Source organism: Carassius auratus, chromosome 10, assembly GCF_003368295.1.
Source record: "Carassius auratus strain Wakin chromosome 10, ASM336829v1, whole genome shotgun sequence".
Taxonomy (NCBI): domain Eukaryota; kingdom Metazoa; phylum Chordata; class Actinopteri; order Cypriniformes; family Cyprinidae; genus Carassius; species Carassius auratus.
Window position 1 is genome coordinate 8,849,728 of NC_039252.1, and position 14,188 is coordinate 8,863,915.

At 36.8% G+C, this 14,188-nt stretch overlaps 1 protein-coding gene across 1 annotated transcript; it reads left to right on the forward strand.

Annotated features, from left to right (window-relative positions):
* Nucleotides 1-2,644: 2,644 nt before the first annotated feature.
* LOC113109725 (LETM1 domain-containing protein LETM2, mitochondrial) lies at nt 2,645-11,319 on the forward strand. Its single transcript, XM_026273465.1, has 11 exons — nt 2,645-2,969; nt 3,933-3,988; nt 4,168-4,606; nt 5,327-5,470; nt 5,665-5,802; nt 5,893-6,096; nt 8,081-8,200; nt 8,473-8,592; nt 9,038-9,145; nt 9,281-9,346; nt 10,134-11,319. The coding sequence occupies exons 2-11, from the start codon at nt 3,942-3,944 to the stop codon at nt 10,185-10,187; spliced, it is 1,440 nt and encodes a 479-aa protein (XP_026129250.1). The 5' UTR covers nt 2,645-2,969; nt 3,933-3,941; the 3' UTR covers nt 10,188-11,319.
* The last annotated feature ends 2,869 nt before the right edge of the window (nt 11,320-14,188 follow it).

The following is a 14,188-nucleotide window of genomic DNA, read 5'->3' on the forward strand; positions in this document are numbered from 1 at the left end:
TAAGCTGAGGGGGTTGCTGAATTGTGTTTCCCATGATCCCTTGCATGAAAGAGAAGGAGAAATCCATTGTTCTGCTCCACATCCTTAAGTTTCCTTTTTTCTTACAGGGCCTGCTTCGATATTGAGGAAAAAAAGATAGACTGTGTTTATGACAACAAAAAAACCTCAATTTGATCACATTTGTTAAAAAAAGTGCTCACTGCAATAATAGCTTTGCATTTTGTGTATAAAAAATGGGTTAAAAATGTGATTAATACTCAATTGCACAATGCACAAATGAGTTTGAGGTTTGCAGTACTTCTGCAATGCTGCAAATCTCCCTCCCAGGGGATAAATTAAGTTTACTCCACTCCAAGTTAAGCCAACTTTCCCTAATTCTTGAGAGGAAACTTCATGCCAAAATTTAGACAAAATTTACACAGCCTTGCTGGATAGGATATTTAGTCAGAATCTAGCATGTTAAATGCCATGTTCCTCATATAACACCCCTCTCCCTTATGACAACAATGCATGCTTTATCTCAGTTTCTATTTCATTGAATAATATTTTTAATTTTTAGTTTCTCTCCCTTAATTACAAGTATGCCAGCTGGTTAATAAAATACATATTTGCCATCAAAGCAGTGTTTATTTGGTCTATTTTTGCTTGTTTCGTCTGTCTAGTAAGAGAAAATGTTAAAACAGCCGTTAAAGCCTTTCATTTAGCACATGAACGACTGTTTCTAAACCAACTAATATAATAAAATGTTTCATGTCAAAGAAACAAACCTGCAGTGGCCAGCAGCTGGCTAATATTAGCCTGCTAGCCTTTTCTGGATAACGAAACATACCTGATATAATCATATTATCATATATAAACACATACAACTTAATGAAAATTCTTTATGGCCAACGAATAAACAAAATTAAGCTATCGTGTAGTTAAAAAACAGATCTTGTTTCCCCAACAGCCTTGTAAAGCGGACCCGTGTAATGTCGCTGCATTCTATGAAAGGCGGCGTTAGCGGATGTGCTAATGTGTGTACACGGGGAAACACCGACGCACGTAACGTTATTGCTAAGGTTTATCACCATGGAATTTTCCAAACAAACATTGTGTTTCCAAATGGTATGTTTCGCGGTAGATTGGATCATGTGGAGGACCACAAAAACTGAAGAAGTAAATGCGAACATGCCAATATGGCTGCCCGTGCCCCTTTAAATCAAATTGGCCAGATTACATTTCCATCAGGAAACGGTGTGATGAAAACCACTGCTCTGTTGTTATCAAAACCAGAAAATCATGCAGCGCTTGTTTTGATTCAACGCGATATTATGGAACGAAGCAGAATAAAATAGCGTCTGTACCTTCAGCGTGTTCCATTCTAAACAAATACACCAAATAAACTGGATCCCCGCTGCAGTTAACATAAATATATCAACACAAAGACCTATGACTCCACGTTTCTTAGATCTAATCCGGTGTATGGAAAATAAAATTGGGGCTAGATCAGTCGTATGTCGATCCCATCGGACAGGACGGTTGGCTGTAGAAAGTAGGGATGAGGCCGCCGTTCCTTTTGCGGTGATGCTCCTGCAGACCCGGGGAAATTTGGCTGCCCCCCCAATATATTTATTATAGCCCGTCTCCCTCCCTCTACTGCCTTTAACATAAAGCCCTTTCTGCTTGAGGCCGTGTTCTCAGCGCCAAAAATAGAGGTCTCCCCCATTGCTGTGCTGCATGATGTGAGGGGCAGTTGGGACGAGTAGTTTTTCTTCTTCTTATAATTACAACATAATGAAAACCAATATTGACATTAAATCATAGATGTGATCAATGCATTACAGAAATAATTATATAATATATATATATATATATATATATATATATATATATATATATATATATATATATATATATAATATTGTATTATATATGCATACAATAAAAACAATGTATTTATGAAACAAATAATTGTAAAATATAATTTTACATTTTACTTTGACTACGTAAAAAAACAACAATATCATTATTGTGTTTTCCAAAATTAGTAAAAAAAAACTACTTCTACCACGAAATAACAAAATTAATATATATATGTTTGTAAAATTAAAAATAAAAACAATATTTATATGGATAAAGCTAGATAAAATTAAAGATAGATGATATAGAAAGAAAAAAACTATTGTCTAACCCACATTAATTATACTCTTTTAAAATGTGCTTTATTCCCTATACGAGGCCTACAGAAATAATAATTACTAGTGTAACATTACATGCAATTGTTTAATTATTCTGGCGTTTCATAAACAGTATATTTCAGTAAAAATGTAAATAAGAACAAAACAATGTTATCAGGGTCTGTGTTCCTTCCCTGTGGATCTCAAGCGAAGTTAAAATGAATAATAGCGCCATCGTCTGAACAAGTACCTAATAACAGCCATATAAAACGCCTTGCTAGTCCGCCGCTGTTCTGGGCACTGTGATTTTGACTGTTGCCATGACAATTCTGAGTTACAGCTGAACTGAGATCAGTAGGTGTGGAGGCTCATCTGCCATCATCATCACGGATGAGGTCATGGGAAGTTCCACTGTCCGGCCCGTCCAGCGGATTGGCCAGCGTCACTAGTGCGTATAGCTCGCTCATTGGCTTATATGGCTGTCATTCACTCCTCACCCGTTTATCGGATGATCCTCCAGTAGGACAGTCTGTTCCAAAAAAACAACAATACATCACCACGGATGTATTAACTTATATCCCCTTTAGATTTAAACCTTACGAGCGACATAACATCGTGAATGGAGTATATCATCCCGCAAAAGGTCAGTTTTTCACCCGTACCATCGCCTCCGAGGATATTTGATCCTCAGCTGCAGGAGGAGCGCCGTCGAGCCGGATATTTTTCTCCACAGTCATCCGATCTGACACCATATCCAATGAATACAGCCTAACAGCCGTCATACCGCGCGGACACGTGCCTTTTCCACAGGTTGGTAACGCTAGATGTTTAATCGTCTTTCAAGTTGTTAAATACTCGATATGTTTTTAAGATTTGTCTCGAATCTCGATCCTTTGGCTTTCATCTGTTGCTTCTTAACCGTTTAACCACCGCTCGCTGTTAGCAGTAACATACATAAATGAAAGTAAAAACAAAATAACTTTCCGATTGTTTTTCGATGTCGTATCGACTATATCCGTAGAAAAGCCTCTGTAATAGATGTAAAGTTGTGCTGGTATCGAAAGCGGATGTTTTCAGATGGTGTTAACGTTATATCTGCGGCCTCTACTGTGGCCTTCTGCGCCTGTCAGTAGAAACTTCACTGTTTTGACTTACTCGCAACACTTTTATACAACAATTTAGACGTTTAAAAAGTTTAAACTTTCGATGACTTAAAATAAAAAGTGGATACTGTAGTTTGTTTACCTACGCATAAAATAAAGTTATAGCACTTTAATAATTAAGAGGTCTGTGTCATAATGGCCTCTACTATGATATATCGTTAACGTTTAAACAATCTACTTGTTGCAATTTGAGGTAAACTTTCGGGTGAAATGAAACGTTCCTTTTAATTGTCGTTAAATATGGCCTATGACTTTGACAGGTCTCCGTGTTTGTGTTCTGTTTTAGCAACGCAAGCGGCGAAGATAAGCACGTGAGTCAGTGTGTGCGCGTGCTCGCGACCGGCCTCATCCGTGACGAGCGTGCTTTCCTATTCATCAACACATGTTCTTTTACGTACATAATAACAAATAGAAGTTCAACAAATATGCACAACAAATAACACCACTTATTCCTCAAAAATACATGTGTATCTGTGTACATTATTTCTATTAGTACATATTAGGATTAGTCCCCAAAAATCCTCAGTTTAATCAGATTTTATAAGTCTCTAATATGTGTAAATCTAATTGCATCACAGGTACATAACATTGCATCTATTTTTCTTTACAGGACACGAAAATGGCAGTTTTTAGCTCACAGGTGCTTCTAGCTGTAACGAGATCAAGGTGAGCTCATCGTCCAAGTTACTGGTGCAAAAATTTTCATCCTGCTCAATATATTATATTCAAAATATTATTTGATTAAAATATACATTTTTCATAACAATATTGTGCAGTGTTCCCTGGTTACAATGCTTCGTGGAGGTTTTAAAAAATCAAAATGGCAAGCTCTGGTTTTCTTCCAGGGGATCCTACTTACTTTCTAAAAGACACGGTTGTGCTTCACTCCCGTCGACTGCATGCATACGCTACCATTCAGAGTTCATCAGCCAGGTGGCCATCACAGCCAGGTGTCCCAGGCCGCTGTACCCCTGTTACACATCCAGCTTCATCCGTCCTGGTTGCATAGCTGCACGTCCCCTCCACAGTTCTTGTGCTTGGCTTCAAGAGGTGAAGGACAGCCCTGAACCTGTCAAGGGTGATCCTGTCCCCGCCGCCTCAGGCACTCAACCACCTGCAGCACCACCATCAGTGCCAAGAAAGTCCCTGGGACAGAAAGTCCTGGATGAGCTCAAGCATTACTATCATGGCTTCCGCCTCCTGGGAATTGACACCAAAATTGCAGCCAGGATGGTCTGGAGGTTACTGCACGGACAGCAGCTCACCCGGAGGGAGAGGAGGAGGGTATGTTTTGGGTTTCTCAGGTTAATTTAAATATTACCCGCTATACATCTGGTTTGTTATTTCTTTGCATCTCCATGATCTGTGGCCTCAAGTTAGAATATTCCAGTATTTGATATTATAGATGATATTTAAAAAATGTTTAACAAAATTAACCGGAAACAAAAAATGTAAAGTCAAAGCATCATCATTTAAGTGGTATTATTGGAGCTTTATTTTCTACTATTTCAGACTTATTTAAATATTATAGTGCACTTTTACAATGAATTAAAATGCACAGTTATTAAATCCACATCTATTTTAAAATCAATAACTTATGTCTCTTCCAAAGCCATTTGAACTACTATAGTTCATTATAATATTCCATTTATGTCCAAAATAATGGTAATACCACTGCATTTTTGTTATTTATGTTCTCATAACACCTTTATATAAGGTGTAAGTAATTTGACAAAGGAAAATGTCAGAAGTTATTAATGTATGTAAACGGGAAGGATTTGAGTTTTATAAAAAGGTAATAATATTTGATAATCCTGTGAGAACAAACCATTGCTTGGTCAAGGATTTATGATGTAATGTGACACAAATAGAATTGCATAACCAAAAAGCTTAACAGCGCTGAGAAAGCACAGCTGGATTAGGCCAGAAATGCTATTCTCACTTACCCATATTGCTTTTGTGTTTGACTATGGATGAATAAGACCTGTCCCGTTGTCTCCACAGCTGATGCGGACATGTGCCGACTTGTTCCGGCTTGTGCCCTTCATGGTCTTTGTCATCGTTCCCTTCATGGAGTTTCTGCTCCCCGTATTCCTCAAACTCTTTCCAGAAATGCTGCCTTCTACATTTGAGACAGAGTCCAAGAAGGTATTATAAGCTTACTTTTTAAACAACAGCAAAAGTTCAGCCTAAATGACGAAATGCAAGAATAAGATATCTGTGTAAAGGATTCGTAAAACAATTTCTCAATGTATCCGAGTAGTAATTTTCATGAAGTTATGACTAATAACTTCTCACTTTGACTAATGAAACATCTCAATTTGTTTGTTTTACTCTGACAGGAGGAAAAACAGAAGAAGGGTCTCGCTGCTAAACTAGAGCTGGCCAAGTTCTTACAGGAGACCATCGGTGAGATGGCCAGGAGGAACAAAGCAGCCGTTGGAGACGAGACTCAGAAGTTCTCCACTTACGTGCAGCAGGTGACTTTAATAATCAAATCCATTTTGACACATCACGTATAGTTAAAATGATTGTGGTTGTGACTGACGCTTCTAACTTGTCCGCTATAGGTGAGGCACACTGGTGAACAGCCCAGCACTAAAGACATTGTGAAGTTCTCCAAGCTGTTTGAGGATGAGCTGACGCTGGAGCATCTGGAGCGGCCGCAGCTGGTGGCCTTGTGCAAACTGCTGGAGCTGCAGCCCATCGGCACCAATAACCTGCTGCGTTTCCAGCTGATGATGCAGCTGCGCACCATCAAGGCTGACGATGAGGTGAGACAAAACCAGACAACTGCTACTTGACCCTCTAAAGTAGTTTTACAGCTGGTTTTATGACTTGACATGTTGCTGTGATCTCTATGTTTGTGGTTGACTAAACCATCTTAAAATAAGGGGCTGATCAAAAAAAAAAAAAAACTTTTTATATTCTACAATGCTAGTTTTCTATTATTTAAACACGCACTAAATAAACATCTTTGGCTTGCTTTTTGCATCTTTTATTATGATACCCATTCTAAAAACACAGCTCTTAAAGGGTTAGTTCACCCAAAAATGAAAATGCTTTCATTCAGTACTCGCTCTCATATCATTCCAAACCCGTAAGACATTTGTTCTGAACACACATTAAGATATTTTTGATGGAATCTGAGAGCTCTCTGACCCTCCATAGACAGCAAGGATATTATCATGATCAACGCACAGAAACATAGTAAGGATATCGGTAAAATAGTCCATATACAACCGTAATTTTACAAAGCAGCAGGAATACTTTTTGTACGCAAAATAAAACAGTAAGAACAATTTATTCAGTAAATCTTCTCCCCAAGTTATCGTCTTCCGCCATTTTGAAGAGTACCCCAGAACATAATCAACATAATGAGTGTTTTTTTTTTTTTTATGTTCAGCATGCGTGTGCTTTCACTGAGCTTAATCAGCGTTGTTTACATTCAGTAGACTGTGTGTGTGCATTCGGAATGTAAACAACGATAATTATGTTGATTACGTTCTGGGACAGTCTCCAAAATGGCAGAAGATAATTTCCTGAGAATTTACTCGCCTCCATGTCATCAGTGATGGTTTTTGTCTGTCTGTCTTCAGTCGCGAGGTAATTAAGTTTTTGAGGAAAATGTATTATTATTATTCCAGGATTTTTCTCTATATAGTGACCTCCAATGGCAGCCAACCGGTTGAAGGTTCAAATGGTTCTACATTATCCCAGCTGAGGAATTAAATTCTTCGTTAGTGTACTCGTGTTAAAAAAAGTTAGCGTAGGACAAAAACTCCTTTAACTTCAAATCGTCCGACATTGTTGTTTTATCTTTTTTGTAAAGGCCGTTTGACTTATCTTGCATGTTCATTTTGTAAACACTGGGTCGGTGTTGGTGCAAGATGAGCATTTGTAGCAAAATAGTTTTTTATTGTTTTAAGAAAATGACTTGGAGCCCTTTGAAGCTGTACTGGAACTGCAATTTGGACCTTCAACCCACTGAAGTCCACTATATAGAGAGAAATCCTGGAATGTTTTTCTCAAAATCCTTACTTTCTTTTTGACTGAAGATATGAACATCTTGGATGACGTGGGGCTGAGTAAATATTTATTCTGAATATGAGCTAATCCTGTTAAAATAAGTAAAAAAAGTGTACAACTTGTTTTTTGAACGCAAAAATGTATTCTGAGTGAATGATGCCTTAGTCCCAATCAGACAGAACACATTTTTAGGTCTGAAAACGCGAGGGCACCACACTGCCTTTTTCTGGTGACTTAAAAAACAAGCAGTGTGCTGTGGGTTGTTATGTTGCTAGGCATAACATTTACAACAACCAAAAGCCTTTAAAAAAAAATAAGACTCGAGGTAACCCATGACAGGCACCAAAATTTCACCTGCATTGCAGTCTCTGGACTTTCTGAGCAACTGTAAACTTTTCCATTGGACAATGGAAAAATGGAAAAAAACGCAATTGACAATGCGTGCTTTTCTGCCCAGTTGCTTTTTTTTTTTTGTCAACTTCAGGCGTTCAGAGCACTCCTCAGAGGTGCAGCAGGTGCCTAAAACACAAGACGCTCGGGGCGCATAAACGTTGCTCAAAATGCTCACTGCCAATAGAAAACTATTTTAAAAAGGTGCCTCTTATTGAAAAAAACTTGTTCTGTTTGATCGGGCCTTAAAACGTTAAAGTAATATTCTGGGTTTGATATGTTAAGGAGATGATCTCAGATGTTAGATAATCATGATTTGGGGTTTTTGTGTCTCTGTAGATGATCTCCAAGGAGGGTGTCGCTGTAATGACCGTGGCCGAGCTCCAGGCCGCCTGCAGGAGTCGTGGCATGAGATCTTTGGGTCTGACCACAGATCAGCTCCGACAGCAGCTGCAGCAGGTGTGTAAAACTGACTACTGGAGGATATTTATGACTGTTTTCCACCCAAAGACATTGAGACACCCGTTGACACATTGAAAGTGTGACACACACACACAACAGGCATTAAACAGTCCTCTTCTATTTTCCAGCTTGTGACTACTGAGTGTTGTCCTCCTTGTGTCAATACATTTCTGATTGTTTAGACATTACTGTACGTGTGCCTGCATGCTTTGAGTCATTAATAACTTCTTAATTGTTATTGGCATGCTTTCTCTCTCTCTCTCTCTCAGTGGCTGGACCTGCACTTGAAAGAGAACGTCCCACCGTCCTTGTTGCTGCTCTCTCGTGCAATGTACCTGACGGACCTCACTCCTAAAACTCCAGTCATCCCACCGGTGCCCAAACTGGAGGTGACAATACAATTCTATACTAGTTTGTCTAAATAAATGTCTAATATACAGTCCTCTAGATGTTACAAGTGAATATTGCATCACATTATAATGTACAGTATGAAATAACGTAAAACTGGTTTCAAAATATTCCGTATACATTCTGTAAACATCCAAAGAGCATGCATACAGAATACATTTGTGCAACATGTTGTAAATATTGATTTATTCACCTAATAAGCACGTTGACTTTATGAATTAAACCAAACTTTGTCAGCTCTGTTCACTTTCTGCTTAAAAACGTACCCCAGTGCTTGGCAGCAGATTACCTTTGAACATGTATCTAAACTGGGCAGAAATGCAGACTGGCACGTCTCTGCCTCACTGAGCGCTGATATGTTATCTCTGTTCTGATATGGTTGTTACGGTTTCATATGTAATGGTCTTCTTCATGTCGGTGTCACAGAAAGCCACTCCTCCTCCTGTGGAGGCCGAAACCTCAGCCAAAGAGAATCCGCTGTCGTCCTCTGTGGAGGCGCTGGTGGACTCTGCTCCGGTCATCAAAGACAGAAAGGTAGGAATGTTATTATATCATCAACCAGTCAATCAGATTCTCCAGGACGTCAGCCATTGTATAACAAGTAATAGTTAAACTAATACAAATAGTTTAAATTCCAGATATTGTTAACACTTTGATTATGTGTTTTAGTCTGAAGAACTGTTGGAGAAACCCAGGGGGTTGGACATGCCATCACCTGAAGCTCAGTTAATACATGTAAGTGTGCCGAGCGAGATGTTGTACTGGTCACTCAGTGGGTGTATTTATGGAAAGATGAAGAGTCAACAATATGTGGTTTTGGAAGGATTACGTTGACTATTGCGCAGTACGTTGTATTGCATACTTTGGCTGTTATGTTGTTGGCAATGGTTTAATTCTGAACCGTTGACATTTATAAAATATTTTAAATAGAATACATTTTTTTTTTTTGAGGTTTCATTTTATATTGCATTGTTTTTTTTGTTTTTTTTTGCATGGATTTAGAGTTTCTATTAAACATTCAAATAAAAGATTTTGCATAGTGTTTGTAATTAAGTGGTTTTATTTAATCTTTTTAAAAAAATTTTTTTTATCAAATATAAAATTGAAATTTGATTAGATTTATATTGCATTTTTTTTTTGCATGCATTCAGAAATACTATCAAATATTTTATTGATCGATTTTATATAATAGTTAATTTAAGAGGTTTAATTTTATATTGTAATATTTTTCTAGCCTTAATTTAGAATTTCCATTAGATATTACATTGAAATAATTTATGAAATAGTTGTAATATTTTAGAATGTTTAATGCTATATCGTATGTTCTTTTTATTTTTAGTGTTTTTAGTGTTAAATGTTATTAGTATATGAATAAATGTGTGTCAGTCCATATGTAAATGCTATTTCTGCTCACTTGCTCACTTTTTTGTGTATGTCTTCTACATCGATGTATAATGAGACCAATAGTGTCTAGAAACTGCTGGATATTAACACCCTCACCTGTTCTGTTCTGTTCCATCAGGCTAAAGAAGCAGAGTTGTCACAGAAGTCCAAGATAAGCGCCAATGGGATTTGAGAGGGGCTCAGGGTTTCCTCCATCACCTTATTCTGTTGGAGAAGAGCGTGGAGCTTCTGGTTCGGCCTCTTCCACCGCTGCTGCTTCTGCGGAGGGAGCGTCTCTCTCACAGTCCAGGATTTCAGAGGCCTTGCTGTCTCGCACCTCTCATACACACTTGATGGACTACTCGCATCACATCCTCCAACAACATCTGAATTTAGACATCACTCCAGCTTGACATCCGACATGTTTACATCTCCCATCCCCTGAAGATTTGACAAATAATGCAAATTTGAAACCGGAAAAAGAAACTGCAACTCGGTCCAGCCAGAAAATGAACAAGGACTCACAAGACTTGCCACTCTTTGCTAATCTTCATTTTGTAAATGTGTAAATAAAATGTACAGAACCTGCATATTATATAAGTGCTACTGCTTTATACAGTCGGCTGTGTCATATGTGTGGGTGAAAGAAGTCATATTTTATTATCAGGAATGCATATGTTTGCATTCTGGATTTAGGTTGGCAGATGAAATTGTAAATGGTCAAGTATTTTTATTTTTTGAAAATTTCTAATTCCCTTTTCTAAGGGAATTTTACGTTCACTCCCTCAGGAGATGTGATTAGCGGTGTAGCGATTACGCAAGGCCTGTCTATGACAGACTGCAGTTTGGCACAAAAACTAGCTGTTGAATTAGTTCATAATCAGCTATGTCCTCCTTTCAATCATGGGTTGAAGTTTTTCCTTGCCGGAAAATGACTATTGGAGTCCTTAAGTTTACGTTTCACTTAAAAATAATGGAACAGATGTTTGTTTTTGATTCACTGTGGCACTGGATAAACCACTGGTAGGGAAAACAATATAGTATGCAAAACTGTAAAAATTTTTATTTAAAAAGCATTGAATCCCTCAGATAATTGCTTTGTTTATCCCATAATCTGCCTGTAACTCGACTGTTAACTATTGGCTGAATTTGTTGCGTATTTAAACCGACCTGTCCCAGTCTTTCCTGATGCACTTTTTCATGTTGATCAAAAGTGTAAAATTGAAAAATGAGTTTGAAACTGCCTGTCATTACATTAAACGGTGTCCCATCTTGTACTGTACAGTCAGAAAGTAAAGGTGCTCAATGCTCATACCTCTTTTAAATGTGTTACGCGTCCTAATTATTACCCCCATTTAACGTGTAACGTGAACAAATATACCGGATTTTGTTTCCAAAACTGATCAAATTTAAAAGGTAATTCTGCAATTAACTGATTTTCAGTTGAAAAACAATAACTTTTAAAAAACGCAAAATGATTGATGTGAAATTAAGTTTCTCATGGATCAAATCGACTAAATTTTGTTGCGAGTTAAATATAAATAACTTCGAATTAGTTATTTTCCCAGGTGTTTTTAAATCGAGTTAATAGGGTGTCCGTGGACAGTTGAAAATTAACATTTTATAAAATGCAGTTTTAGGGCCGTCAATGTTAACCTACAAGTCTATAAATGTTAATTTAACCTATTAAGTATGTTTAATATATTTTTCTTTTAAGCATATTTACCAAAACTACTGTATTTGTTGCTATTACTTTTATTCAGCCCTCATTTTAAAAAGAAACGTACAACAAATCTTTATTTTGCATATTAAGTGACATGGTGATAGTAAAAATGTAAAATTGGAGGAAATATTTCTGCATTTCAATGAGAAACACTGTGTTTGCTTTCAATTTGTCCAAAACACTTTTGCGACCTCACGTCACTCGAAAAAATATACGCATTCCCTCAAGAAAATTCACTCATAACTACATTCATTTACATTCGGTGGTCGCATGGTTTCTCAAGAAATGGAGATCTTTCGGAAGAGCAACAGCGTCTGAATATAATTTTCTTTCCATCTCTATGTCCCTTTACGGTCTCCATAGTATTTAGTTTTTGTAAAAAAAAAAAATCACATAACTACACTTAATAATTTCAATAGATTTGTCTCGTATAGTTGTTTTTTATATTAGGAATCATGATTTTCAGGGGTCCTTGTGCTTTTATAAGTGTAGTTTGAGGTTCTCCACCGTGTACTTTGTATGCACAGCCTGGAAAGCTGTTCAATGGTTGACTGGAGATGTCTTCTCTGGGGTTTTTAGTTTGACTATTTAAACATGCTGATTAGCAGGAATGTCATCCTCAGATTCGTTCAGTGGAGCGTTACACTGCTCATGCTGTACAGTTACATGAGGCTGGTCGCTCTTTAAAGTCTTCATGAAAACCTGACGGGGTTGATCATTCGGAGGGTCTGCATGGATATGGAGGATGTGACAAATAAATCATTGACATAACTGTGGAACATGTAGCTGTTTTTCCATTATTTTTTGGTCTACTGAAAATCATGCCTTTATTGCTTTATCTCGAGTTTCAAAATGTTGAGTCGGATGTATTTCTAAACAAGATCATCTACTGTGAAGTCATAGACTGTCACACGTGTTAGTGCTGGGAGAATATATTTAACCAAGGGGAGAATTAAGACAGGGCAAGGGCACATCTTACATTTGTCTTTCAAACTTTGACACATTTTTGACACAGTTTGAAGCATAAACAAGTTTGAACATTTTATTTTATTTTTTAAACATTAAATATAAAGCCAAAAGAGTATTTAGGCACTTTCTGACTGTTGTCCCAAATAAGTATTCCTAGTTAATTTGGTAAACTACAGCTGCGGTTACTCTGCTGGAACTGACTTCACTAAAATAACTTACTTTTGTGAATGTTGGTTAAGTCGTTGGAGGGAAAGGCTCAGTAAAATGAAGAATGAAGCTCCAGGTAGGAGCATTTATTTGCAGATGCCACTAGTCAGATATTTTGTTATGTAGAAAAATAAAATACATACTTTTTAAGTGACTTAAAATCTTTTTTGAGACCACGGTATAACCTGCATGTTCCCAGATGCAGGATCTGCTTAGATACGTCTTACAGGTTAGTCAAGGTTTTTTTTTTTCATTTTATTTATTTTGATACATAAGTTACATAAAAACTGATTACTTCTAGTTGCCCAGACTAGTTCATAATGTAGATTAGTAGTAACTAGTTCAGACTAGTAACAATTACCATAAAGGTGTGTAAGAAGAATTTTAGAATTTTTATATTGTTAGTCATATTTCAAACAAAACACTTAAGGACTGAAACAACTTCAGTTTACATCCATATGTGTGTGTATGTATATATATAAATAAAGAAATAATGTAAATCAAATATGATGCATTAGGCTTTTGAGAAATATCTGTATCTCAAGGAAAAATATCAATCATCATGGATTACATTGCATTATATATTTTGCTCATTTTAAAAACTACAGAGCTTTGATCATAAAACGAAACACTTAAATATCATCTTACGAAGACATAATATTGGGAAATAAAGAGTAACAACTGATACACAGTAAGCATTTGAAGTAGTCTGTTTTACTGTTATAAAGATCTCAGTTATATTACAAACCATCAGAATTTCATACTTTTTGGCCAAATAAATAACACCTGCACCACATTTAATATTTTTGCTCAGTTTGAGTCTCTAAATGACACAGAGATGTTTTTCCCTCCTTGAACAGAGCTCCATTTTCTTATACTATATACATCATAAATGATGTATCACAAATGACACAAAAAACTGGTGTTATTTTATACACACACACACACACATGAACAAACAAAGAGTTTCTAAAATGGTTCAATAAATGTTCCATTATTAAAAAATAAAATCAATCAGACTATTATTTCATGTCAGACTTTGCCAGGTTAAATATGTGAAAGTGGAACCATCTAGTGGTAAAAGTGTGGGACTACATCTCTCAGATCATCCTACTCATGTCAGTAAACAGAGCCAGCAGTGGAAAAATCACATTGATGACCTGTTTCAAGACTCAAGATGGATTTTTTTTTTTTTGCTCCATGTGATTGATTTTAAGCTAATATTGTACAGTATGTACATTTTAGGGGATCCCCTAAAACACTGTTAAAATGCTGTTTAAGTTTGGTTTTGAAAC

Bases quoted from the DNA above. Each gene is read 5' to 3' on its own strand.
- LOC113109725 (XM_026273465.1), top strand. From the start codon at position 3,942: ATGGCAGTTTTTAGCTCACAGGTGCTTCTAGCTGTAACGAGATCAAG. The intron at 8,201-8,472 runs GTGTGTAAAACT...TCTCTCTCTCAG, and splicing joins TCCGACAGCAGCTGCAGCAG to TGGCTGGACCTGCACTTGAA. The intron at 8,593-9,037 runs GTGACAATACAA...TCGGTGTCACAG, and splicing joins CACCGGTGCCCAAACTGGAG to AAAGCCACTCCTCCTCCTGT.